This window comes from Parasteatoda tepidariorum, chromosome 3 (genome assembly GCF_043381705.1).
Source record: "Parasteatoda tepidariorum isolate YZ-2023 chromosome 3, CAS_Ptep_4.0, whole genome shotgun sequence".
Classification (NCBI taxonomy): domain Eukaryota; kingdom Metazoa; phylum Arthropoda; class Arachnida; order Araneae; family Theridiidae; genus Parasteatoda; species Parasteatoda tepidariorum.
This window is the reverse complement of record NC_092206.1, coordinates 50,383,822-50,411,408: the sequence shown is the minus strand read 5'-3', so window position 1 is coordinate 50,411,408 and position 27,587 is coordinate 50,383,822. Positions and strand designations below refer to the sequence as shown.

Sequence of the window (27,587 nt, the reverse complement as noted above, 5' to 3'; positions counted from 1 at the left end):
GTGGCAATCATTGGTCGATTTTCCAGCGTTGTCATTCGGGGAGTTGTAATGAGGCTTTTCTTTGTCGCCGTGTAAGATAAATAGTAACGTAAGCAAAACAAAGCAAACGTTGCCACCGGCGGGAAAGAAATACAGCCAAAATTGGGGAGCCACGTAAGAGAATTATATATGTTAGATTTTAAGCACAAAATATTACGTAAATGTCTTTTGTAGTGTAAAATGAATACAATTTAAGGCGAAATTGAATTATGATCTCTAAAACAACGCTTTTAAAGTATTGCATTTTAGGACAATTTAATTTTTAACTAATGTAAACCGGAAATTAACAAAACACACTGATTTAGTTTATGACAAGACCTGGTGTGTATTTTTCAATCATTACATTAATTCATACTATTCCTTGCTATCGATTAGTCAGGCAGGTCTACTTCTTTTTTCCCATCTAATTTGACTAATTAAAGTTTAAAGAAAATTATCTAATTTTCTTTAAACTTTAATAGTACGTAGATCTCTAATGAATGTACTGTTCAACTTCATTAGATTTAAAATTTTGAACTCAACAGAGAAATCAATGGAATTTCTGGATCAAGGCTAAGGGCAAAATCATTGCATATCTAATGGTTTGGGCAAAATGATAAGGGCAAAATCATATGGTTTTTGAGAGAAACTAAACCATATTTGCTTTAGTTAGAGTTAAAAACTATAAGAATCTGATTGTAAAAGAGATTTCAATCTATGATTCGTCAGCCAATGTAATAAAAACTGCAATATTATATTTTAACTTTTTTTAAAGATGTTGTAAGTTGCTGATGGATGCTTCAACTTAAGTAAATTCTATATTTTAATAATGACACCGTATTTTGTTTTAAATTTTTAATTGGCGCATGTTCTTAAGGCTAATTTTTCATTCGTTAGAAATATTTAGTCTAAAAATTATTTTTAAGGCATTCTTAAGTAGCTTAAACATAATACTTATCTCCGGCCTGAGATAGCCAGGTTGGTAGGGCGTTGGACTCGGGTTCGCGAGAGTTTAAATCCCCTTTTAGTAAATGGTAACTAATGCACGTTAAATCTGTCGAGTGACGAAGCCCTCTTTGCTCCAATTGCAAACCATATCTCTGGAGGTATCCAGAAGTTTCCTTGTCTTCTGGATCAGTTCAAAATTACAAAGCTGAGAATTTGAACATTGGTAGTCGTAAACTCAAATTTGGGTCTGCTGTTCAATGACGGTAATAAAATAAAATACCTCTCTCCAATACCTCTACTTATTAAACACTTACCTCTGTGTGAAGCCAATATTGATAGATTATAGTAATCTGGTAATGAACAAGGAATGCAGTAGGGGGGACAGCTAATGCTAGAGGTACACACGTAAGCTGTGTAAAAAAATTAAGAATATATAATATATATCATATAAATCTAAAGTTAATATTTTGTTACTTCCTATGAAATATCTTACTAAATGCAAATTTTTTAATTAAATTTTTAAAAGAACCCTTAGCGATTTTATTATTTTCAAGAAAATGTTGTCAAGAAATGTCCTTTTTTATTCAAGAAAATTACACAGAAAAAGTGTAATTTCAATATGCGTATTCATTTCTGATTTTTGGAATTTTTTCAGCTTGAATTTTTAAAAAAAAATATTTTTTAGGTGAGGTTAACATTTAGAATTATTGAGATTGAATGCTGGTTTTCCAGTAAGCAAAAGAGAATTTAAGGAAAAAAAATACGTGTTTTAAACATTAAGAATTTTTTTTTTCTGGTAAGATAAATTTTAAAGCATGAGATGCAAGTTTAAAATAAAGTGCTTCCAGTTACATTAAAAAAGTCTGTTGCAAGCATGTAGTGTGCAAAATAAGAAATATAAAAATTTCGAGGATAAGACATGGGTGTATTTAAACCATTTTGGTGCAATACTTTTGAGCACCCTGGAAATATCACGGGCACGAGAAATAAGAGACGGAAGCTCTCCTTGTAATTTTGACGGGAGCGAGAGAAATAGTTAACTGAATTACTGAATGGTTAATGACACTGAAATTTAAAATAACTTTACATACTTCTAAAAGGGTCATTTTATGGATAAATTATCGTCATCAGGAAGGATTCCCGGTTTCAGTGTATTCTTTAAGTACAAAAGAAATAAATTTATTAAATCATGAACACGAAAGAGGTGTTGAAATCGAAATAAGGTTTAAAGATTTGAAAAGCGTTTTGAATCGGTTATGTTTTTACAAATACACGCATAATTAATTTACAGCACCAAGCTTAAATTTACTTTAGAAAACCAAGTAGAAAGAATATTTAGAAAGCGATACTTAGTTGCAAAAATGTTTTTATTTTTTTCTTAATAAATGAAAGGGTACCATAATAGTTTCTAACTTAAAGACATATTTGCTTTGCCACTTTTTTCAAAATAAGCTATGCCACAGCAGTGTTTATCCGCAATCGTAAAAAAATAGCTCCTTTTATTAAATAAATAATTAAAGAAAAAACAGCTCTCTTTTCCGAGAAATTAATACACACATTAATCTGTGTACAATATTTGATAATAGTATACGTTCATCAAACATTATGTTCATAAAAGAGGTTACGCTAATCTAAAATGCTGGATTATCGAAACCAAGTAAAACACGAAAATTTATGTCACATAATAGTATCTAAAAATATTGTTCAAATGCGAATATATGTCATGTAAATGCGAATTACAATAGAATGCCATGAAAGCTATGGCCTGTAAAAATTCCGGATAAAATAACGATAAAATGTGCCGGAAATGAACTTGCTGGTGCCTTTTAGCATATGCTTTTTTAGATAATAGAAAACAAATTGAAAAAAAAAAGCTGAACTGAAGAAAAAGAACTGAAATTCTAATAAAATTAACCTGCTGCTTGATAAGGAAATTTTTGCTTAGAATAAAAAACAAACATATATCTGAAACAAGAAACTAAAATATATGGTATTCAGATAATTCATTTAATAATTTTTTCCATTTGCCCATTACACCATTACTTATATATTTTTTCATTTCATTTATAATTTTTTTCATTGACCCATGTATATGGTAACGATTTTCCGGAAATATTGGTTCTTAAGTTTACTGTTCTTATTAACACACTTTTATTAAACATTATGAGACTGAAAAGTGTACTTAACTGAACGAATGGTTTTTATACGGTGCTCTAAGGTGTCATGAAAAATTTATCAAATTTTACCACAATTACCAAATTTTATCATTTATTTGAAAACTTTATTTTATTCTTAATTTTACTAAAACCATTCCCTATGGGCTTCGATAAGAAATGCTAAGCTTTTCAGTGTTTTCATAGAACCAGAAACATGGAAAATTTTATAGTACAGTCGAACTCGTTTATAACGAGCTCGGATTTAACGTGAACTCGGATTTACCGAGGGAAACGAGAATATTTAGTTGGATCAATGTTAAGTCTATGGAACAGAAGTCGCTTTTAACGAGCAAGACCCGGTTTTATCGAGCAATATTTTTCTGTCTAGCAATCTTTTTTTCAAAATGATAAGAAATGCGCGCGAAATAAAAAATAAAAACTGCGAACTGAAACTTCAAAGTAAGCTAACAAACTACTATTTTAAATATGTAGATTAATGAAAAAAATAAATGTTTTGGTAAGAATCTTTTCCTTTATTTTTCTTTCCGTTTATTGCTTCTTTCCTTTAAGACTGTAGCGCAACTAGAAATTTTTTGCTGGTTGGGGGGGGGATAGTTGTCATTAAATTAAGAAAAGTATTTAATTAAATCAATTAAAGTAAGTAAGTATTAATCAAATTTTATGTAAACTCAATAATTTGACTTCCCAACCCCCCCCCTTCTTCTGGTTGCACGCCTGCCTTAAGGACCCGTTTATTACGAGCACTCGGATTTAACGAGTACATGTTACGGTCCTTTGTGCTCGTTATAAACGAGTTCGACTGTAATCTGACCTTCCAGGCTTTTACCCTTTTCTCAGTGAAATCAGCTTTTTTTCATTGTTTACTCCTGACCTAAGAAACTAAATTCCACAATAATTTTAATAATTAATTATATACAGAACTAACAACATTGTGGGCCGAGATAGCCTGGTCGGTAGGGCGCTGGGCCCATGTCCGAGAATTCGTGGGTTCGAACCCAGCCAGCCGAAGACTCCCCGTGTAGTTGGTGACTAATGCAAGTTAAAATTCTGTCGAGTAGCAAAGTTCTCAATGTTCCCATAACAAATCAATACCTCTGAGGGTACAGGATTGGGGACCGATCGTTCTCTGATTCAGGTCAAAATTAAGATCTGTGGATGAATTAATGAATGTATGAATGGGTTCACCTTATAAACAGGTGAGACGTGTGATGTGACAGAAGTCGAATTTTTGGCCATAGATGGCGCCACTGAAAAACAAGTATCGCACATTCTGCCTTAAATTTGCTCGGTTTCACCAAGCAGGCTTGCACCGTGGGGCAAGTGGCATTAGAACCAGCCAACCAACCAACAACATTGTGTAGGTAATATTTTTGATTCCGAGTTGTTTAGAAATACAATACACGACGAGATAGACAGCGCAAATTATAGTTTCTCGTTCCTGAAAAAAAATTATCAGATTGAACTCTCTCTTCGACAATTTCATACATTTAAATCTTTGCTTAAATATAAAGAACAAAACTTGGTGGAGGTTGATCTCACAAAAATATCCAAGGAAAGAGGTAATAATATCGGAGGATTAAATTCCTAGGTACTGTAATACAAGGGAAGGACTGTTTCCAGTGTATAGCAATTGATATAGGCTATCACACAGTCATAGACTTCTATTGTGAAGAGCTTATTGTTGTTCAAGGCGGTGAAATGTTGTTTTATCAGGAGCTTGTTGAAGCATTATTTTGTTGGAAAGCCATGTCCACACTTCATTAAAAATTTTCGCAAAAAAATTTTATGTTTTAAAACAACCCTCGATCAATTAGTCAAAAGAAACAGGATCAATTCCCCGCTCTTGAACAACTAGAATAGTAGGAACGGTGATTGTTTCAACACCTTTCCGTTTATGACGGTAAAACCAAGCTAAAACAAAAAGAAGAAAAATGGTAATAGTATAATGTTGCAAAAGAATTATTTTATCGCAAAACTTAGTGCTATTAATCGCTAAACTTGAGAGAGCTTGATTTTTATCTCGCCATATATTTTACACACACACAACAGATTTTATCTACTCGAGGTATTCAATCTTCTTAAGGCGTGATCTTCACCAGCTGTTCCACCAATTTCGATGTAGAGGTAGGTATCATGCAATAACACTAAGTAGAAAAATCAGCAGCAAGTTATATTTCCCTGTTTTAAACGATACTAGCCATTTTAAACAGTTTTCCTTTTTCTTAGGAATGTAAAAATAGCTTTTTTTATATTTAAGGAATTGTTGTGATTTTTGTTAGAAGAAATGAGACGGAGAAGGTAGGGTTATTTGAAAAATAATCGTAGTTATTTAGTTTAGGAATATAGTATAATTAGCATTTGGAGAGCAGAATATCAAGTAATTTTGCTGACGTTGCTCTAGGGTTATTAGATTAATTGTCAATGTCGTTGCAAATTGAAATGAGAACAAAATTGAATCAGTTTTCTTATTTAATTAACAATAAAAATATTTAAATGTTCATCTTTTCATAGGAGCTGTTCTATTTCTTATCTTGCTAGTTGAAAGTTGTTAATTACTCTATCTAGTTGTCCCGTTCCTAAATATTGTGTTTAATTCTTTAATTTGTTTATGGTAACTTAGGCTTGTTTAATTTCTGCAGTGTATGTTCCTTTAACCCTAGCTCACCCATCTTCTTTAATATCTGTTCCTTTTTCAAACTTTTCTTAATTTTTTGTGGCATCAGTACTTTTAACAAGAGTTTGTTTATTTTCGTTAGTATCTGTTGCTTTTTGATGTGTTTGTTTAATTCCCGTAGTATCTGCGCCTTTAACTTGCATTATCTTTTCCTCAGTATTCGCTCCTTTATTTTGCTTTTGTGCAACTTCTTTGGTACTTCTTCATATTGTTTACTATCTTTGGTTTCCGCTTTTTCCATATCTTTTTAGCTGGTCACTTTGTTTTTTCTTTATTATAAAAAATTTGCATACGAAATTTCAATATTTTTGAATTTTTCATTCATAGCTAGTTTGCTAACGATATTTATTTTTAACCTGCGAGTTATTTAAATCGTGTCATTTTCCAGGTGCTCTCTTAAAAACTCTTCCCCAATTTAGTGACAGGGCTTCTATCTGAAAAATTGATACTAATAGTTAAAACAATTTAATGTTCAAATAGTAATAATAATAATTTTCGAATTTTTATAAACCTAAAAAGCTCTGTGTGTGAAAAGAATGAGGACATGGACAACTGTCATTTGTCCAGGTTTTGTGGGAATTCCGGAGTGAAAAGAAATTGAAGTGCCAAATGCATAAAAATGAAACATGCTTTTTTTCATGCTTATTATTTTGTATCAATTTGTCATTTTCTCATGCTATTGGAAATAAAAATAAACAAATATTTGGGGTGATGCTTGTGAAAACATATCTATTTAATTAAAGTACAAACTGCAGGGAAACTTTCAGACTAAAATTTTTTTATATTAATTGTTACATAATTCGAGGTTTCCTTACTTTAGCTCAATCCATGCAACCTAAATACTTGCTAATTCAAGGCTTTAATATAAAACAACAATTGTTACACTCAGTCAATAAATTTTGATCTGCTTTTTTTTCGTGACAAAACTATACTCTATAACAAAAAAATCGACGCACTAAGAAGCAATCATCCGATTGCTTCTTGGTGTCAGATTACAGTGGTGCATGGCTCGATCAGGCTAGAATGATGTCGACTGGGGACGTATAGTCTTTAGCAACGAATCCCGCTTCCAACTGTGTCCTGACGATCATCGAAGACGTGTTTGGAGACGCACAGGGCAGAGGGGGGATCCTGCCTTCACTATTGCACGCCACACCGGCCCTCAACAAGGCATTATGGTCTGGGGTGCCATTTCCTTTGACAGCCGGACCCCTTTGGTCGTCATTAGAGGTACACTTACTGCACAGCGGTACGTCGACGACATCCTAAGATCTGCTCTGCTACCGTTCCTTTTGCAGCTCCCTGGGCTGGTTTTTCAGCAGGATAATGCCAGACCACATACGGCACGTGTTGCTATGAACTGTCTGCAAGCTTGTCAAACTCTTTCTTGGCCTGCCAGATCACCAGATCTCTCTCCCATCGAGCATGTCTGGGAATGATGGGAAGGCGATTGCATCTGGCACGGAATGTTGATGACCTCGTTCGACAATTGGATCGCATTTGGTAGGAAATACCGCAAGAGACCATCCGGGAGCTTTATCGGTCTATGCCACACCATATGGCAGCTTGTATCCAGGCTAGAGGCGAGTCAACACCTTATTGAACTTGTTACTGTAACTCTGCAATAAATTATTCAATTGCTCTGAAATTTTAATCATGTATTATTCTGTACATTGTCTTCCTATCCACCAATTTTCGTTTCAATTGGACAATTCCTTCTTGGTGCGTAGATTTTTTTGTTATAGAGTGTAATTTATGAGATATGAAATATTGCCTTTTACGCTCTTTTGAAATATAAGTATGAAGCAACACAAAATGAAAATTTCACTTAACTTCTATACCAATAAAGTGTTTTATGAAAATTATAAAATTATGAAAACAATTACAGTGTAGTAAAACGTTAGCCTTTTTGATGAAAACGATTTCGTTTATGATAAATAAGTTCGTTTAAAAAAATAAGTAATCAAAATATATTTAATAACGTAAAAAAAATTTTGCAGGCAATAAATCATATTGGATTCATTAAAATAAGGTAATGCAAAAAAATATTTTTGTTTCCGGAAGTTTTTTGACACGACAGAAGCATAGCCATTCACTCAGCGTAGCAGACAGCTTCAATCGCTGTCTACCTTTACCTAGAGTGCCTAGAGTAAAATTTCAATACAGGCACTCTACCTTTACCTGGGGAAAGCGGTACTGTTTTAATGACAGTTCATTTTAGTACCGTGAATTAATCTGAGACGTAACAGTTAAGTTACTGATCTATTTCAACCATAGTTTTCCAAAGTATCTAGCACCTTTTGGAACAGCAAGAGTATAGGTATATTCCGTAAGACTAAATTTGGATAAACAAGAAGACTGTAGGCAAAGGTTACAGTCACAATTAACCTAGGATGTGAAGAATGCAAAGGTTTCAGTAACAATTAACATAAGATATAAAGAATGCTGATAATTTAAATTATTGCGAATTTTGAAATAAAAATAGTTTCAATATACCCAATGAGTGGGAATCAATAGAATAGAATTCCTCATTGGAGAAGTTAATTGCATCTCTTCTGGTGTGTGATGAGTCCCATGAATAGCCCACAATATATTCACTTCTGCAAAAAATGTACAGTTAGTTCACGGACGTAAAAAAAAAAAATCAATTCCTTTTAGAATAAAAATGTATAACAACTACCGTTTTATAAAATCTGTTTGGAGGTAGCCACAAATTTCTCACTGAACATTGTTGAAAAATTATTCATCCTCGATTTAAATCGTCTTTGAAACTAAAATCGTGTTCGAATAAATTATCTAAAAATACTTGTATTCCTTGAAAGTAATGAGCAATTTTTAAGCTATATTAATGAAGAGACAATTTGTTCGACTCTGTGCAATTTATTTTGTTTCTTATTCGTGATGCATTTATATTTTTTTGATTATGTGTTTGGCCCCAAAATTTCACAAAGAATTAAAAAGAAAATTTAATTCTCAGGGAATTTTAAATGTTTATTCCTCTTCTTTTCCCCTACTGATAAGACTATGAAAAGTATATTCTATGTAAGTAACAAAGCAATACTTGAACTACGAAACAAAATCATAAAGATATGCAAATGATTTATCGAACACGAGATATAATGCAAATTTAATAATTAGGGAAGAGTGGGGTCAATTGTAAAATTTTTTACTTAACTATTTTTAACTAACAAAAAATCCAATATATTATTAGTATTAATTGACAGACGAGTAAAGTAGACTATCCTCTACTAGAAAAAAAATAAATACCTTATTTTAAATGTTATTATATTAGTTATTAACAATTTTTGACAGTCGTGCACTTGTTACAATTGTCCCCACTTACGGGGTCAATTGTAACAGTTCATAAATTCAACTAAAACATAGTTAATTATACATATTATCATAGTTGTGATATATTTTTTTATTGATCAAAATAGTAGTGATATTTTAGGAGTAAAAATAATAATGAGCAGAGACCTAAAGGGTTAAACTTTTAACTTTAAGGGGTTAAAAATTTTAATTTATGCTGTGAAAGGTGACAAATAAAATAATGCACATGCAACATAATATAAATGATATAGGAAACTATTGGTGGTTCTTAAAGAGTTAAGTAATGGTTTGTAAACATAAGATTATTTATTTTCAGCTGTTACAATCTTCCCTTTACTTATTGTTACAATCGTCCCCAAGACGCCATTTCAGCTTCATTTGTTAAAAACAATGCTAGTTAATTAACAAAACTAATCTTTTTTTTGAAATGTTAATTAAGGTCTCCACTTTCATATTCGGTTAATAATTTTTATTTGCTTAAAAAAAATTACTTTGTTACAATATAATATTCTAATACCAAAAAAAAGTACTTACGTAGCGTGAAAATATCTTTTGTGATGTAACTGTTTCAAAAGTACATAAAAATGGTTGCCAGGGGTATACATGTAGATTTATTACATGCACCTTGTGCTCCACCTAGGAGCCAAATCTAGAACTCGACACTCGAAATTTTTGCTCTGTTACAATCGTACCCTGTTACAATTGATCACACTCTCCCCTACCTAACATTTTTAAAGTAAACTGCATAAGAAGTGTAATTACTAACGCGTTTTAGAATAAATTTTGGGAATTTTATTTTAAAACAAAAGTCATTTGACTCAAAATGTTTATCCAAATGTTGATAGGCAATACTTTGTGTTGCCCATTTTGCACAAATAAAAGCTGCGGAAATGTGCTATACTCATGGTTCTTTTCACAAAAACGATGTCTGAATACAATAATTTGTGTTAAGACGCCGAGTAAAGTTTTTGTTCACATAATCGAAACCTGGAAATAATGATGGAAATAGTACCCATTTCTATTTATTTATTCATTCTACGGGTTCGATCCCCTGCCCAGACACCGGATTTTCGGGATGCAGAAAATCCTCAGCAGCCATGTCGTATGATTATGCGGCATGTAAAAGATCCCTGGAGTGCCTTATTGGCTCTTGGCATTTCCGGCAAAATTAAATTCCTAGTGCACTTTAGCATCCAAATAGAGTCTCGGTGCTGCCATCTAGTGTGGCAGAAACTAGACGTCCAAATTAACATGACCAACGGTATCTCACCCATTGTGGTGGTCCTGAAAGAGTGGATACCACCTCTGGAGGACGCGCTAGGTCTGCCCGTCAGCAAGACTGATTGTGCAGCTCATTGGAAATAAATTTTTTTTTATTTATTCATGCTCAATTCACGTTGTTTTGCTTTATTCAAAATATTGAATTGTGTACATACGGTGTGTCATTCTATGAACCCAATAGAAGCAAAAGTCTGTAGTGATCCAAGCTAACATCCAAGTCCAGGGTGAATTCCAAGGAAGTTCAATCAATCTGTAGTTATTATAAACCCAAGCATAAACAAAAACTTCAACTCCTTTGAATGGAATTCTAAAAATTAAAATCAACGAAACTCAAAAATTAATAAATAATTGCGTGATTTTATTTATCAAAACTTGAAAAGTACGTTATTGAGAAGGATGATAAGTTAACTCGAGAATTTCCTATAAAGTATTCGTATTTTTAAAGGACTGACATTTTATTGCAAAAAAAAAAAGCATAATTTTGAAAATGAAAACCAAAATATACAGCATTTGAAGCATTCATTTTGTAATTGTTTTGCATTTATGGTTATATATTTTTTTGTTTCGTTATAAAATTTGGTTTTCGAAATTTAGTTTATATTACTACTTTTAGTTTTTATTACTACATTGTAAAATTAACGAAACAAAATTAACAAAACTGAAGCATTCAGTAAAACTAACATTTAGTAAAACTAGGAGACTTCGCCCCCTGCTCGCTAGCGCTCGCCAACCCCCGGAACTGCTTTCGCAGTTCATTTCGGATTGCTTCGCAATCCGATGCTCGCTTTGCTCGCTCATTGGATACGTTCTTAACGTTTAGCTTTTGTATACTTTTTAAAACACTGAAGTTCCGAAAACTTTTCACTGTAGAAAATTCTAAGCCTGTGCATTTCAATATTAATTTGAAATTGAAAACAGTTCGCATATTTTTCTTAATCACACTATTCTAAATTTCAGTTGTTGAGAAAAGTAACTGTTGTAAGTTTTGTTTTAAAGTCTTTCCCACCAGAGGGCTAAAACCATGTGTTGTAAAACAATATGAAATAGTACTGAACGCCGGATGTAAAGCATCGGCTTCGATGAAGATAATTTTGTGAGAATTTTTTTGATAATTCGGTGAGAATTCACCCGATTAGACATATGATACTCACTACGTGCTCTTGCGCGCCGAAGCCTATCAATTAAAACGTATTAGCGTTTTATATAACATGGATTAGCCATATGATGCTCACTACGTGCTCTTGCGCTCCAAATCCAATCAATTAAAAATGAAAACTGTTGCCAGCGCGAGAAAAGAAATATCATCGGTTTTATTGATACATACATACGTACGTATTAGCGTTTTAAATAATATAGATTAACAAAACTGAAAATTAATTTTAACTCAATAAAAATGGTTTTTATGCCATGTTCTTTGGTATCATGATTAAATTACCAAATTCTACCACTTACTACAAAAAATATTTGATTGTTAATTTTACCAAAACCATTTCCCAAAGTTCGGGAAATATTACTGAGCTTTTAGGTGTTCCCATAGAGCCAGATACACTGCAAATTTAACTCCATATTCTGAAATTTTAACCCATACTTTTTTGACATGGCCAGTGCTATTTAAATGAATTGCTGAAAAATAATTTTATTCAATATGGATCCTTAGTTTAAGGCAAAATTTTTATTTCTAGCTAATGCTATTATTACTTGGGGTTTCAAATAGAGCCGATATTGTCTTGGCAAGAAATAAGTTAGTTGAATAATATAATAATTAATGCTAACAAAATTAGCCTATATTATATTAATGTGTTTAACACATGTAAAAATAAAACGTTTGCTGGTTATTAACAACATGAATTATGTAAATGTTTATTATAGTGAGATACTCCATGGTTAAATAAAAAATTAAACAGTATAGTTTACACTGTTCAGTTTATTCAAATTTAAGAGAGACGTGAAATAATATCCTTTTGGGCACTCACATCCATTTTTTAGAAACATTTTTACCATTAAATTTACGTTTATAATCCCCAAAAATTAACATGAATATAACTATGCAACAAAGCGTCACTTTTTCGTTAATAAAACGTTTTTAAAAAACTGTAAAAAAATGGGTAAAATGTGCATGTTAAAATAACGTATTTTTAGTACGTATTTTTAACGAAATATTTAAAAGGAAAATTGATAACGTTAAAAACCGTCATTTTATATATACGTTTTAACGAATGAAGAAATAGTGAAAATCATCACGTGAAATTAACGTAATTTTAACATAAGCCCAAAACCTTATAACGGACGGACGTATTTTTAACGTTTATTTGCCCCTTCATGCTGCCTGGGAACATATCACTACGCCAAATCAGAGGTTACAGTATTTTTTTTTTGTTGGAATATAAATAAAACGTATTGTAACTTGACTCATGGCCAATTTAAATGGTAAATGGTTCTTAAGAATATTCCTTTCGTCAAGTAGTTAAAGTCTCTTGCTCAGACGTTACTTAATGAATAAGGATTGAAGACAGTTCTTAGCAGATAATAATAATATAAATCACCACTTTTATTTTTTAATAGATTTCGATTATGAAACAGATAAATAATTTAAATATATATATGGTATAAAAATTAAAGATTTGCGAGTTTTCATTGAGTAATTTTATTATTAGTAGACAGTTCACTTTAATAAAAATAAATTCAGAAGCAGTAACAAATGTTTATACTTCTTAGCAGTAAATAATAGAAGCAGTAAATATTTCTCTAATGTGGCACCATAAACTCAGGTATTTCTTTATCTAGTGGCAACACTGTGATTATTATTCATTTTGTTAGAATATCTGAAGTAATAATTAAAGTAGTATTAAAGCAATTAGTCATCCTAATCAATAATTTAAGTGTGTTGAATAGTTAGTAAAGTATTTAATTACAATAATTTTGGATTTTTATGTAAATAAAATCTTAATAATTATTCAGATTCATTTTGGATCCTCTCTAAAATGGCTGCAGAAATTTTAAACATAACTGGTGACGCATACATTGCTTTAAGTTTAAAAGAAATTTCTTACTTGCTTAAATCCATTAGGTAACCATGAAGAACATTTGACATAGTCTCATTGATTCTAAATGCAGGTTTCTTTTGCGAAAACCGTATCACCCATTCGAGAATAATTGTTACCATAAATATGGGTGCAACCTTTTGAAAATAATAATAATAATTAGACACAATATCATATATTGAAATTCTATTCAAAGTTTTTCTTGAAAATGATTTTAATTTGAATATTTATGAATTTCTATTAGAAATCTTTTCAAAAAGCAATTTGATTTTAAGAATTTCTAAGGTTGTATCCAGGGTTGGGTTTTTGACGTCAAAAAGTGGTTTTTGACATGACAAGGGTATAATACTGGTTTAAACCGTCAAAAACCCGTCAAAAATGTCAAAAACTGAAGTTTGCCAAGAAAATATATAAACTTCAAAACTACCAACAGTTGCCATGCATTATATTGAAATTTAATTATACTATAGGTAATCAGCAGGTTTTAAAATATTTTTTAATTAAAATTAAGGTAAAATAACAGATTTAAAATCTCAGAAATTTATATTCAAATGCATGTGCAGAAAAATTTTGCACAAAAATTGTTTAAATATTTATATTTAAAAAAATTTTTTTTTTCTTTTTGATACTTAAGAAAATTAAAAGTTTATTACTATGCATTTTTGACATATAAGGAACATATAACTAATATTTATAAGGAACTTACAAGTTATGTTGTATAAATACAAACTTGATATAAGATACAAGTGTATAAAAATTTTTTTTTAATGTTATACCGAATATCTTTATTATCCAGTATGTTAATTTGAATTTAAAAGTAGTTATATTTATGAATAATGATAAATATAATTCATATTGTTTATTATATTTATTTATAATTATTACACTTATCATTTTAAAACAATTTTTATCTCTTAATTTTTTTTTCTCCACTTGTATTAAGAATACAAATAATGCATATCTTGAAAGCAAGAAGTAATTATTCAACAGCTGAATATTTAGATATTCAACAAAACTATATAGTATTCAGCAAAATGAAATTCACAAGTATTTGGATAAACTAAATTTTCAGCATAGTAAATGAATAGGCTGAATATACTGTAAATCGACACTAACTACTCTGTGTATTTAACAGAAAGCACTTAAATTTGTATTGTCTTATGTTAAAAAGATTATTAAGAAGATTTAAAAGAATATTAAAAAGATTTTTCTTTAAAAGATGTCTAATGTACAAAACTGCTAATGTTTATCTTTAAAAATGTCTAATTTTTAGTATAATCTATACTATACACTAAATTTGGTTATAAATAAATTTCTTAATAATATCACTGCAGATTTTCAATAACACATGAAAATGAATACATAATATTACAAAAGATGTGAGCTTTCAAAAGTACAAGATTTTGGTTACTATTCAAAATATAAGTGTTTCTTCAAAATTTTAAATTTATTTTTTCTAGAACATATTTAGAAACACTATCCTTTATAAAAAATATATAAATTTTATGTATTAATTAAATTTCACATATGAATATAGGTTTTTGACATTTTCGACATTTTTGACAGTGAGGTTTTTGACGTGACGGTTTAAACCATGGTTTAAACTGTCAAAAACTGTCACATGTCAAAAACCTGCCAACCCTGGTTGTATCATAAGCACGGATAATGGGATATCTACAAGTGACGTAGTTTGGCTATCTCGATACTCATTGGTTATTGAAACATGGCATTTGTTTACGTTATAAACTGTTCTTTCCAATATATTTCGATTTAACCAAGCTCGTCAAGTATCAATTCTCTTGAGTGATTTATCCCCTATTCTTACACAAAGATTCTCTCAAAAGATTCTTTTTATATTTAAGAAAATCTTTTTTTATTTATTTCTAACTTAACGCAAAGAGACATGAAGCTATGTAAAACATAAACAAACTAATTATGCATATTTTTGAGATTTTACATAACTTTAAACTATTTCTGAGCTAATATAAACAAAGTTGTATTAAAATTTCAGAAATCATGATGATCTAATTCTGCAGAACTTTTGTGAAAAATATGTTATAAGTATTGGAAATTTACTTATACTAGTATACAGGGAAATTTCCTGATACTTGAATATTTTCTTATACTTGTATCCTCATGCATTTATATACTTGCATGTACTTTAAGTATAAGAAAGTAAATATTATTCGTTTTAATAATAAAATGTTTGGCGTCTTTGGGAAAATAAGTTGAGGGTCTTAGCTATCGAAAATTCTTTTAACTAAACTCTTGGAGACTATATCATTTTGCATGTCCTTTTCATATTTTAGTGATCAGAAATCCAAAAACAGAAGTACGTTTACTGAAAAAAAAATTCTTTATCTCTAATTTTGTAACCTGAATAAATCAGCTTCATATTTTTTTTAACATGATTACGTATGAAGTAATAAAATGGTTTCGCTCCCGAATCTTTAAAACTGTGTTCTACTGTATTAAAATCGATCGTTCACCAAAAAACAATTCAAAGTATTCTTTTGTCAACCGAGTTTTTTCAACACCTTTATAAATTTCTGTCTAATGATAGGATTTTCATATATAAGGACTCAATCTTAATGTTCATGGTTCTAATATTAAGCATGCTAAGTAATTAGTGCCAGTGATATTTTAGGTTACGAAAACAGACACTAAAATGTACTTTCATATTCGAAACGGATTTGGATTTAAAACCCTCAAAATATGGTAGGTACACTGAAAAGAATTGTGAATCAAATTACGGTAAAAAGTACCAGCACTTTGGGTGCATCATTCGGAAAATCCAATTTAACCGCTAAATATTGCACTGTTTTTTTTACAGTAATTTTATTAAATTATAGTGATTCAGTGATATAGTATAAATTGTTAAAATGCAAAATCAAATGTTTCCCGCAATTTACTTAGATAATGTGTGCATTAACAATTTTCGTATTGTTAAAGTTCAGAAATTTGTTTTTTATTTTATCATCTATTTTTTTATTGCCAGCCTTCATCTTTCAAAAGGTTGAATCAAGATTTAATCAAGTTAGCATGTGTTATATACCAGTGAATTGATGTTTAATTTTCGTAGTGGTAGTTACGCCACAAATGTACGACAATATATTAAATGCCTTACTTGTAATAACCCTTTGTATTTCAGTTTTTAAATTGAATAATGATTGATTCTATCAACAAATCTGTTGATTGCGGCAGATTGGCTTTTTTAGAGAATGAAAAATAAAAAAAATAAAAATGTATCAATTTGAAGCGTGCAGAAGCGTTATTTGTTGTTCCAGAAAAAATCCTATTTTTTCTCTAAAGAGTATTTAGTATTGGAATAAGGATTGATTATTTTACCGTCTAAAAATTTAAATTTAATTTATTTTTTTATAATTTTATTAATTAATTTGAAGTTTTAAAAAAATTCGTAATGTTACAAAAATAAGCTTTAAAAACACTTGAACTATTTTAAAAAAGGTTAGCAATAAAAGATTATTTTTAAATATCAAGTTAGTAAAAACATTCTTCAAGCTTTTTTTTTTTTTTTTTTCTTTTACTAAAACAAATTTATTGGATCACACATTAACTAATCTAATTGTAATTTTAAAATTCGAGGGGGACACAAGTAATATCAGAATATATATTATTCATTTCGTGTGGTAATTAATAACATTAAAATTTTGTATTTTTATATCTTCTAAAAAAATCGCACACTTAAATTTATATATTCATTGAATAAACTTCTATTGTTTGAAATGCATACTAATCATAGAAGATTTTAAAATTTAATTTAGGGAAAAATTAAACCAGATTTTAGCTTTTGTTGAGACCAAATTGTGATTTGGGTTTGCTTATACTACTTAATTCAACATTTGTCAAGCTTAAAACGTCCTATTCAAAGATTTTCAGTGAGTTAGAAAGCTGTGAAAATAATATGAATTTGTAATCTGTAAAAATCAAAATAATTAAATAATTTAAAATTAAATACAAATCTTACATTAAAATTAATAATTATAATAGAAAATGAAATTTCAAAATGTAAATGTTATGCAAATGTTATTTATTAAGGCAAGAATTAGGTCAAAAGCATTTTTCTGGTAGTAATTGCGCTTCGCCCAAATATTAAAATTACTTTGTTTTACAAATGTTATACTATTACGCTGATATACAAATGTTACGATAAAAGTATTAATTATACTAGAAAGTAAAATCCAAAAATTAAAAAAAAAAATACTTAAAAGGAATTTAATAAATTTTTTATATTGTTTTAAATTTTATACTTAATAATTTAAGCTGAAAATTATCATATGAGAAATATTCACCAGGGTTTTAAAATTAAAGTACTGTTTAAAATCGAATTAAATCATATCATGAACGAACAATATATTTAATTATAAAAGTACTCACATCCTTATAATAATCTCTAACACCATCAATTTTTTCGTAATTGTGTTTGCGGGGGTCCATGATATAAAACAGGTAACCGGTTCGTTTCAGGGTTTCTCTGATTAGTTCCATCGTTTCGAACAATCAATCCGCTGTGCTCTAAATCTTATTCCAAATGTCTTAACGATTCTTTTAACAGAAAGCAATAAATCCTTAAGTCTCTTTTCAAACAATAGTAGGATGCGGTGCTTATTCATTGCGCATGCTCTTGCTCCTCTTTGCCTCAAACTAACTTTCATTTTTCAGACTTTTTTTTCCACCTTTCTCTTAAATTTTAAGTATAGGTCATTTACACTGGATTTAATCATGTATTAGAAAATGAGAAATGATGTATTTGAATTTGAAAACGATTATAAGACGAAAAAAAATACGTCACATTATGTTAGAAAAGAGACAAAAAAAATTACTGGCTCATCCTTAAAATTGAAATTTTAAAATAAACTCTCAATAATTCTTTCAGAACCATGCAAAAAACATTTAAATTTCAAGTGACAATAATGCAAACATGAGCACAACAATTATTTACAGATACACGACGCATATAGTAGAAAAATAGGGCAAAATAATTTAACTAAATATTTCATCCTTAAGATTGTAAAATTTCAAATAGTATTTATTACTATTTGAAAAAAATAAATTTGCTTTTTTATTTTTTTGTCCTCAACTCGTGTAAAATGTCAACTTGCATCAAAACTTAATATTTAAAAAAAATTCTTACTGTAATTAAAACAAAGAAGTATACTCATTTAAAGTCGCAAAGAAATTCTTAAGGGAGGAAGAGGCAAAAACGCATTTGATGTTCGCCAAATTACATTTTAAAAACAGCGTTTGTACGCATACCACTAGGCATGAACAAGAGATAATGATTAGGATTTGACCGACCCTTCAAAAATTTTCGTTTTGTCCTTTAAAACGTCATAGTTTAAAATGACGTAAAATTGTTAAAAATTGCAATTCGACTCAATAAGCAATGACTAAAGTATTAATAATAATAAAAACAGCATGCAATAATCTTTGGATGAGTTGTAAGTTTATAATGAGTTTTGTAATCGTATGTAAAACTATTTGGAATAGCATAATTAGCTCAAAAGCTAATAGGGAAATACACTACCAGTAAAATTAACATTAACATAATTTAAAGTTTCCAATGCTTTTTTGCGCTAAACTATAAAGACAATACTTTCCAAAGTGCGGTTACCTTTCATATTTTTAGGGTTAAGAATCCAAATCATTTGGAAAATGCCACGAGGAAGTGAAAATAAGGTACAGAGAGAAAGTACGTTTTAGTCGTAACTTAAAATATCAACTATCATCTATCAGTGTATTAAATTTAACTAGGAGGCACCGCCCCCTGCTCGCTGAAGCTCGCCAACCCCCGAGAATTGCTACGCAATCCTATGTGGTTCACGCCGTGAACCATGGCTCGCTGCGCTCGCTCGCCAATGAACACAATGTTCTAGCACAAAGACATAATATATTATCATCAAAGACATAGTATTTTATCATCAAAGACATAGTATTGTACTTATGTAGAAGAATTCTACCAATGTTCTTATTGGCTTTTAAAAAAGTATATTAGCTATTTAGATTGTACATGGTGAAAAAATCAAAACATTAGCTAAATAAGAAACATATTAGCAAAATAAATTATCAAATATTGCTTCACTAATATTCTGCATTTTAAAGCGTGAAAATTCAATGCATAAATAAACGCGAAATATAAAAAAATTCAATGCATTCAATACAAACACTTAAACGTTTTTTAGACGTTTAGGTAGCTCCCAGTAGAAAAATATCAATTCAACAGCGGCCTTTTAAAGCATTCTCACTTCAATTAATTAATTAATTCCTAATTGAGTTTAAATTAAATATTGTCATGTTTTTAGTGCATGAATCTGAATTGAACAACCTGATAATGCTCACTCTGGTTATTGTTATCTGGTTGCTCACTACGTGCTCTTACGCGCCGAATCCAATCAATTAAAAATGAAAACTGTTGCCAGCGCGAGAAAAGAAATATCATCGGTTTTTTGATACATACATACATACGTATGTATTAGCGTTTTATATAATATAGATAGATTATGACGTCGTAAGGCAGTGGCGGTGTGATTGCGTTTATGTAGTTTGTGTTATTAAGGATGTACTGAAACATCGTAGCTTTGTTCAATCCTTGTTTTTTGAATTACTTTGTTTATCTATCGTTAGTAGGACCAGTCGTCAGCATCTAGACGATGTCACAAGAAGGTGGATAGTTTATGACTCAAGGTGGGCCAATTACAGGCTACTTGTTGTAGGAACCTCGGGGTTTCGAGAAATGAGGTCTCCCGCACTGTGGACACAGTTCGCAGAGACATGAATAGTGATTTCCTGACCTGATCAATGCTGTAAAAAAGCAACAACATTGGCTCAAGACCGGAGATTTTTAACCATAAAGAATAGGCGAGAGAGAGCAACACAACTGTCTGACAACCTGTATATTGTAACAGACGTGTCTATTTCACGATACTTAAGCTCAGATACTTAATACAGTTAAACTGTATGCCAGGTTCTCTGTAGTCTGCATTCCTTTGATTGTAAACCACGAAAATCACCAACTAGTATGGTGCTGAGAGTACCTGTCTTGGGCAGATGATGGGTGGTTTGAAGCGAGCTCTCATCAGAGATGAGTTTGAACAGGGAGTTGAGACGTGTTCTGATCTGGAAACAACCCTGAAATCGAAATTTGCTCTCTAACATTGTCGGAAAGGACCACTATGGTCCAGATGGTCTGTGCAGATATCATGGCAGACTGTCATATCAACCTTCATGAAGTCGATAGTGGTACTCCAACAGGTCAACTATACAGAATGAGATAATTGCACCCTTTGTAAAACTTTCCCGTGGATCATATGGATTAAGTTTCCTTTTTACGGATAATAACGTCCGTCCACAAAGGTGTTTTAAACATGTATTTTTAATTGGCACTGACTATTGAAATATCTTGAAAGCGTTTGCGTATATGACAAGTCTGCATTAAGAAGTTTCTTTTTCATAAGGTTATAGGCCTGTTTTCAACATATTTAACCGATGATGAGAGATATTATCAGACAATTCCGGGCTTAGATAGTTCTGTTTCAAGTATAATTAAAGAAAGATGAGAGATTTTATAAACTATTCGTGATTTCATAAACTACTCAGCTTGGTTGAGACGCTTAATGTAAGAATTCTATTTTGAATATAAAATTAGGACATGCATTAGATAATACAAAAAGCAAATATTCGTTCCTAGTGTAATACTTTACACAAATATCAGAGACTACTGTAAAATAACCTTAATGATTTATGTATAAAATATCCCGAAGACACAACGTGTTAAAATTTTATTCATCGCATTATTTTTAATGATTCATTTTGAAATATATTATTTTATGCAATGTTTATAACCTTTTGAAACTTAACATTTTATGTACCATATAAAACATTTTGCAAATTATAAGCTTTTAATGATTATTAAACAATTTTCGGCCATTTCCTAAAATACTTAAATAATATCTTAATAATTTTACCAAGAACAACATTTACAATAATAAGTAAATCACAAAAAATACTATCACTCGTGGTAATTTAAAACACTTTTCAGTTTTAATAATTTGCCAATTCAGACATATCGCATAATTTTGTAACTTAATATTTTATATAACGTAAACAGCATTTTGAAATCTATTTTTTGATATTTATTTTTAAAAAAATTTCTTCTTTTAAAATGATTAAATAATATTCTATAAATAATTACACCCGAATTAAAGAGGACAGAAATTAAAAATTACAAAAAGTGCTATCCTTTAATATAACTTAAGGTAACTTTGGTATGCAGTGATCTCTCTGTTTACAGGTTAATCTAGTATTAAATTACTTATGCTAAAAACAATTGTGATGCCACAATTGGCATTACATATTTATTTTCTATCTTTTAAAATATCTTTCATTACTTAAGCTTTTTTTATTAATAGAATTACATTTAAAATAAATCACAGACTTAATCTTTTAAAAACGAACATGAACATATAATATTTATCCTTCTCTTATAGATCAATGCAACGGATACTTTTTATTTCATTACAAATGCAGACTTATTAATTCACTGTCGCCTCTAATCGAACACAAAAATCTATTAATAACTTTTTAATTTGGCTTTTGGTTAGGCAGGTTGTGGGGGATTTGTCTCCCATGGCCTGTCCTTAAAAATATTATTATGCAAAATTGATTCAACTGAAATTCGTATGGATAATATGTATATTTGGTATCTCGAGCTCTGCAAATATAATAAATAAAAGCTTTTTATTAATTCTGATCCGGTTCAAGTATTCTATTCATCACCCTTCTGTTTTCATCGCAATCTTCAATGTGTCAGTATTCTTCAACTTGGCCCACTATACCATACAAACTCCAACCTCACCTGATATTCCATCATCTCAACATAAAATGGTACCCCCTGAATATTCCTTCTCCATAACAATAAATGAAAACAAATAAATAAAAAGCAAATAAATTAATTAATAAAGCTAAACTGAACTTGAGTTATCCCTAATAATGGAGTAACTAAGTTCAATAATAAAATTTAACTCAAAACAGTGGTACTACGCTAAGAAAAGAAGTTGTATGTCATAAATCAGGGGTGGCCAAGCTCCTTAATAGTCGAGCCATTTTTCAAAATTTGAAATTTTTCGCCTGTCTTCAACAAAATTTAAATATCTAATTGTCACGTCTAATTGTAAATACTACATGTAAAATGGTTTTATTATAAAGTCACGTTTATTAAAGTTGTTTATTTTTTGCGCAATTTACCTTTATTGTATTTTCTGCATGTAAGTATTTTATCTAATAAAAAGTTTGACAAATTTAATCATTTTCCGTCATGAATAAAGTTATAAACTGTTGCTAAGTAAACTTATAGTAATTATTAATTATTATTAAATGATAAATTATTATTAAATGATTAATTATTATTAAATGATTAATTATTATTAAATTATTAATTATTATTAAATTATTAATTATTATTAAATTATTAATTATTATTAAATGATTAATTATTATTAAATGATTAATTATAATTGAATTATTAAATTAGTAATTACTGAATCATCTTTTATTTTAGATTGGTAAATACTTTTACATTTCATTTCTTGTTATGCATAAGATAAAACATAATTATGCACAAATACTTAACTATGATTCAGATGAGAACCCGTATATTTTAATTGTAAACCAAATTGAAAACCGAATTGAAAGTTGCGTGGCAATCCACTCCTCTGAAAAGAGACTTTTATTGTATTAAAATTTTTTATTGCTTTCTTTAAGTTTAGAAAACTGCTAGTTAAAAATGATATTAGTAGATGTCAGCTCTATCTAGTTCTAATAAATATTCATAGCGATGATAAAATAAAGAATAAGAAAAGCCAGGTGCAATCCCAATTTCTCGTTTCTGAATTGTATGTTTTAAGACTAAGAATCTGTATAACATAGCTTTTCTCTTGTCATAGTTTAAGAGGAGTACAGGGTAGTGTGGTTGCTAGGGGTTTATTTCTCAATTATGCCCTAAAAGAAGTGAAATAACTAAAATTGGCAGATGTCACTGTTTAGAAGGTCGAGGATAATACCAGCACTATTTGATAACATATTTTATTCAGCAAAACAACATCAACAATGGTATACAATTAACAAGCAGACAAACATAACATCTTACATCCAGATCTCGTAAGTAAAAGCCAACTAATATAGAAGTATTTGGGGGAGGTTATCCAATAGATGCGCGCATGCGCTAACATTTAAGTTTCAGTTCGTATTTCTAAAAGTTTCACTTCGGATTTTAACTTACCATATTTCCTCCCACCTTGAGTAGAATACCTGTAATTATACTCAACAAACTTCTAATTTTTAGACCTATAAAATTTCGATATAAATGAAAGAAAAACACATCAATAAACAATCATACAAAATACTTAACATAAACAAAGCATAATGAATCATACAGTTTGCAAAATATTACTGAACAGTAGGTTTAACAATTCTTCCACTGCTACTTATTTTCAATGATTTTCCTGTTACATCAACATACTCATTTTCCAGCTCTAATCTAAACAGTCTTTGAACTGGCCTTAAAATTTCTGAATTTTCTGTCTTTACAAGGGCTACTCTTGTGTGACCATCTCTGCCAGGAATTACCTTTAATACCTTAGCTAAATTCCAAAATGTCCGCTTCTTATTAATATCTTCGACTAAAACTATTTCCCCGACTTTTAACGGTTTATCCTTATAATCTCTTAACGATTGTTGGCGTAATTGCCCTAAATATTCAGTCCTAAATCTAGCTCTAAGTAATTCTCTTATTTTTTGGAGATATTTAGCTCGTTTACTTAAATTTTTCTTATCTACCTGATCAATATCTACTACACCTGAGGAAGGTATCTCGTGCAAGAACATTTCGGGAGTTAATGGTGAAATATCGGCCACGTCTTCGGATACGTAAGTGAGGGGCCTCGTATTTATTATTCTTTCACAATCACAAAGGAGAGTGAGTAACTCCTCATAGTTGAGCGTAGCGCGTCCTAATATTTTACGTAAGATTTGTTTCACCATCTGGATTAAGCGCTCCCACCAACCCCCCCACCAACTTGCTGAAGGAGGATTGAACTTAAAGCGTATTTTTTGTTCTGCAACCTTTGAGCTCAATTTATCCCAATCTATTAAACGAAGAGCTTTTTCTGCGCCGACGAAATTTGTTCCATTATCGGAATATATAACTGAGGGTCTGCCTCGTCGCGCAATAAATCGTCTTAAGGACTGAAAATATGCTTCGGTCGTCAAAAGGGTTACTAATTCTAAGTGTACTGCACGATACACTGCACACGTATAAAGAACTATGTATGCTTTTCTTTTATCTTTAAGGTACAGTGGACCTGCTAGGTCAACCCCTATTATCTCAAATACTGCGGCATCATTTACTCGATCACTAGGTAAAATTCCTGGCATAACTTCACATCTTTTAACTTTAAATCTTTGACATTTCACACAATGCTTAATACAATTACGAATAGTCTTTCGACTTTTCAAAATCCAATATTTTTCTCTTAAGTGAGACATCAAAAGAGAAATACCAGCATGTAAATAATCAACATGATAACTTAAAATTAACAATTTTACTACAGGATGATTATTAGGTAAAATAATAGGATGGATGAAATCTGATGTATCATCACGATAATCAAGGTTGGTTTTAGCTCTTATAACACCATTTTGGTCAACAAATGGTCTTAATTGCTTAAGTTTATTATCATTTACATCTTTAAAACCATCCTTTTGAATTAATAACATCAGAGAAATTTCAGCTTTACAAAGTTCATCTACACTTAAAACCTTAGACAAATTTTTATCTTTATGTTTACAGTTATAAAAGAATCTATATATCCATGCTATCATCCTTAAAGTTTTCTTATATGATGAAAAATATTTACAATACCAATATTGATCACTATCATCCGTATTTAAAGCAATTATTACCGTTTTACGTAGCTCTGAATTAACCAATTCTTCATTTGGGTTTTCTTCCGATTTAGGCCAATTTTCTTCCTTATCGTAGAGCCAAATCGGTCCCTCCCACCAACGACGTTGAATTAACTGTTCAGCAGTGCAGCCACGTGATGCAAGATCGGCAGGGTTCGAGCTACCTGGCAAGTGGCGCCACATGGTGAGAGAAGTTTCCGAGCGAATTTCTTTAACGCGATTATATACAAATAATCCCCAATTTAAATTACGCTTAATCCAACTCAGAGCTGTGGTCGAATCAGTCCAACAATAAATTTGAACTTCACTGAGAGCAAGATCTTTAAGTATGGATGACAGCGATCTAGCTCCTATACAACAGGCTAGTAGTTCCAGCCTAGGAATAGTAAGTGGCTTTAGAGGAGCTACTCTGCTTTTAGCATTGACCAAATGAATTTTAACAATATCATTAACAACAATTCTTAAAAATATACAAAATCCGTAAGCTAATTTACTGGCGTCGCAAAATAAGTGTAAGCTAAATACAACATTAGATGGTTCATATTCTAGCCATCTAGGAATCTTAATGTCCTCTAATAAATGTAACTGAGAGAGCCAGAGTTTAAATCTCTTTGCCAAATTATCTGGAATTTCATCATTCCAACTTAATTTTAAATTCCAAGTCTCCTGCAAAATTATCTTAGGTAACAACATAACAGGAGCTGTATATCCAATAATATCAAATACCCTATGAGCCATTGCTAATACAAATCTTTTCGTAATTAATTGTTCAGAATAATCAACAGGTTCAATTTTACAAGATAACGTATCACTTTCCGTATTCCAATTGAGACCTAACACGGACACATCTTTCTTATCAGAATTATTATTCAAATCAGATGCATTGGTCTGCCAATCTCGTAAATTAAAAAGACCCTGTGCCATTATCGCTTGCGATTCCAAAATAAAATTTCGAGTTTCGGTTTCTGAACTTAAACTAGTCACACAATTATCAACGTAAAAGGAATTCTTAAGAATTTCAGCAGTATGACTTAAATGATCTGAAACTCTATTTAAATGATATCGTAACGTAAAGGCTAAACAAAAGGGTGAAGTGGTTAAACCAAACACTAGTCTTTTGTGTTTATACTCTATCAATTTATCCGAATTGTTTTTATCATACCAAAAAAACCTTAAAAAATCGGTGTCTTTCGGGTGAATAGATATCATACAAAAGGCTTTCTCAATATCTGAGGTCACACCGATTTTATTCTTACGAAATTTATTGAGAATCGATGGAATTATTTCGATTAAATTTGGTCCCGTGGCCAAACAATCATTTAATGACGGTTTACCTGCAATTCGAGCACTAGCATTAAATACAGGTCTTATTTTAGTACTTGAATTTTCTTTAACCACTGGCCTATGAGGCAAAAAATGAACATTTTCCAATTTATTATCCGTCACAATTTCAATAATTCCCAGAGATAACCAATTTTCGAAGACCTCACAATAAGCATTAAAATTTCCTGAGTCCATTAATTTCTTTTTGGAATTTTTCGCATTCTTAAGTGCAATATTTTTATTACTGGTTAAAAGCGAACTATCCGTAATCCAAGGTAACGCGATTTCATATCTTCCCATAGAATTGACTTTAATTGTCTCTTCAAAATGTTTAAGAGTTTCTTTTTCTAATTCGCATTTATTCTGACTCATCGTAGGATCGGAGATACCCAATAAATCAAGGCGCCATAAATCTGCGATTTCTCTTTCATTGATAAGCAGAGAAGAAATAAAAAGAGAAGCTTCATTCGTAGTTGTAGGCGTATCGCATAAATAACTGCCTAATAAGCAATTTCCGAGCTTCGTTTCTATACACAACAGGCCTGAACTTAAATTTATTATTTTTCCTGTCAGTATTTTACTCGCAATATCTGCTCCGATTAGTAATTTTATTTCTTTCTCAACAGAGTATCTTTTCCGTTCTAAGTCACTTAAGCGAATATTCAAATTATTTAACTCTCTAATCCATGGCCCATATGGAATTTGTTTAATATCAGAACAAATCTTATTTTGACTTAACACTTGAAATTTATATTTACATTTATGATCAACGCTACTTAATTCTATACAATAACGAATTCTGTTTGCTTGTGC

General features: G+C 30.5%; 2 protein-coding genes across 2 annotated transcripts in view; both read right to left on the bottom strand.

Moving 5' to 3' along the window:
* Positions 1-18,010, bottom strand: part of LOC107443242 (alkylglycerol monooxygenase-like) — a 35,396-nt gene extending 17,386 nt beyond the window's left edge. The window contains exons 1-5 of the mRNA XM_071178625.1: positions 17,868-18,010; positions 13,479-13,606; positions 10,584-10,735; positions 8,314-8,417; positions 1,281-1,376 (exon numbers count right to left, since the gene is read on the bottom strand). Coding sequence (XP_071034726.1) covers positions 1,281-1,376; positions 8,314-8,417; positions 10,584-10,735; positions 13,479-13,606; positions 17,868-17,978 — 591 coding nt within the window. The 5' untranslated portion in view covers positions 17,979-18,010. The remainder of the gene's footprint in view (positions 1-1,280; positions 1,377-8,313; positions 8,418-10,583; positions 10,736-13,478; positions 13,607-17,867) is intronic.
* Positions 18,011-23,933: 5,923 nt separating this feature from the next.
* Positions 23,934-27,146, bottom strand: LOC122273503 (uncharacterized). Its single transcript, XM_043057563.2, has one exon. The coding sequence runs from the start codon at positions 27,144-27,146 to the stop codon at positions 23,934-23,936; it is 3,213 nt and encodes a 1,070-aa protein (XP_042913497.2).
* Positions 27,147-27,587: the final 441 nt, after the last annotated feature.

Excerpts from the sequence above, each read along its gene's own strand:
- LOC122273503 (XM_043057563.2), bottom strand. The coding sequence starts at position 27,146 with ATGAGTCAGAATAAATGCGAATTAGAAAAAGAAACTCTTAAACATTTT.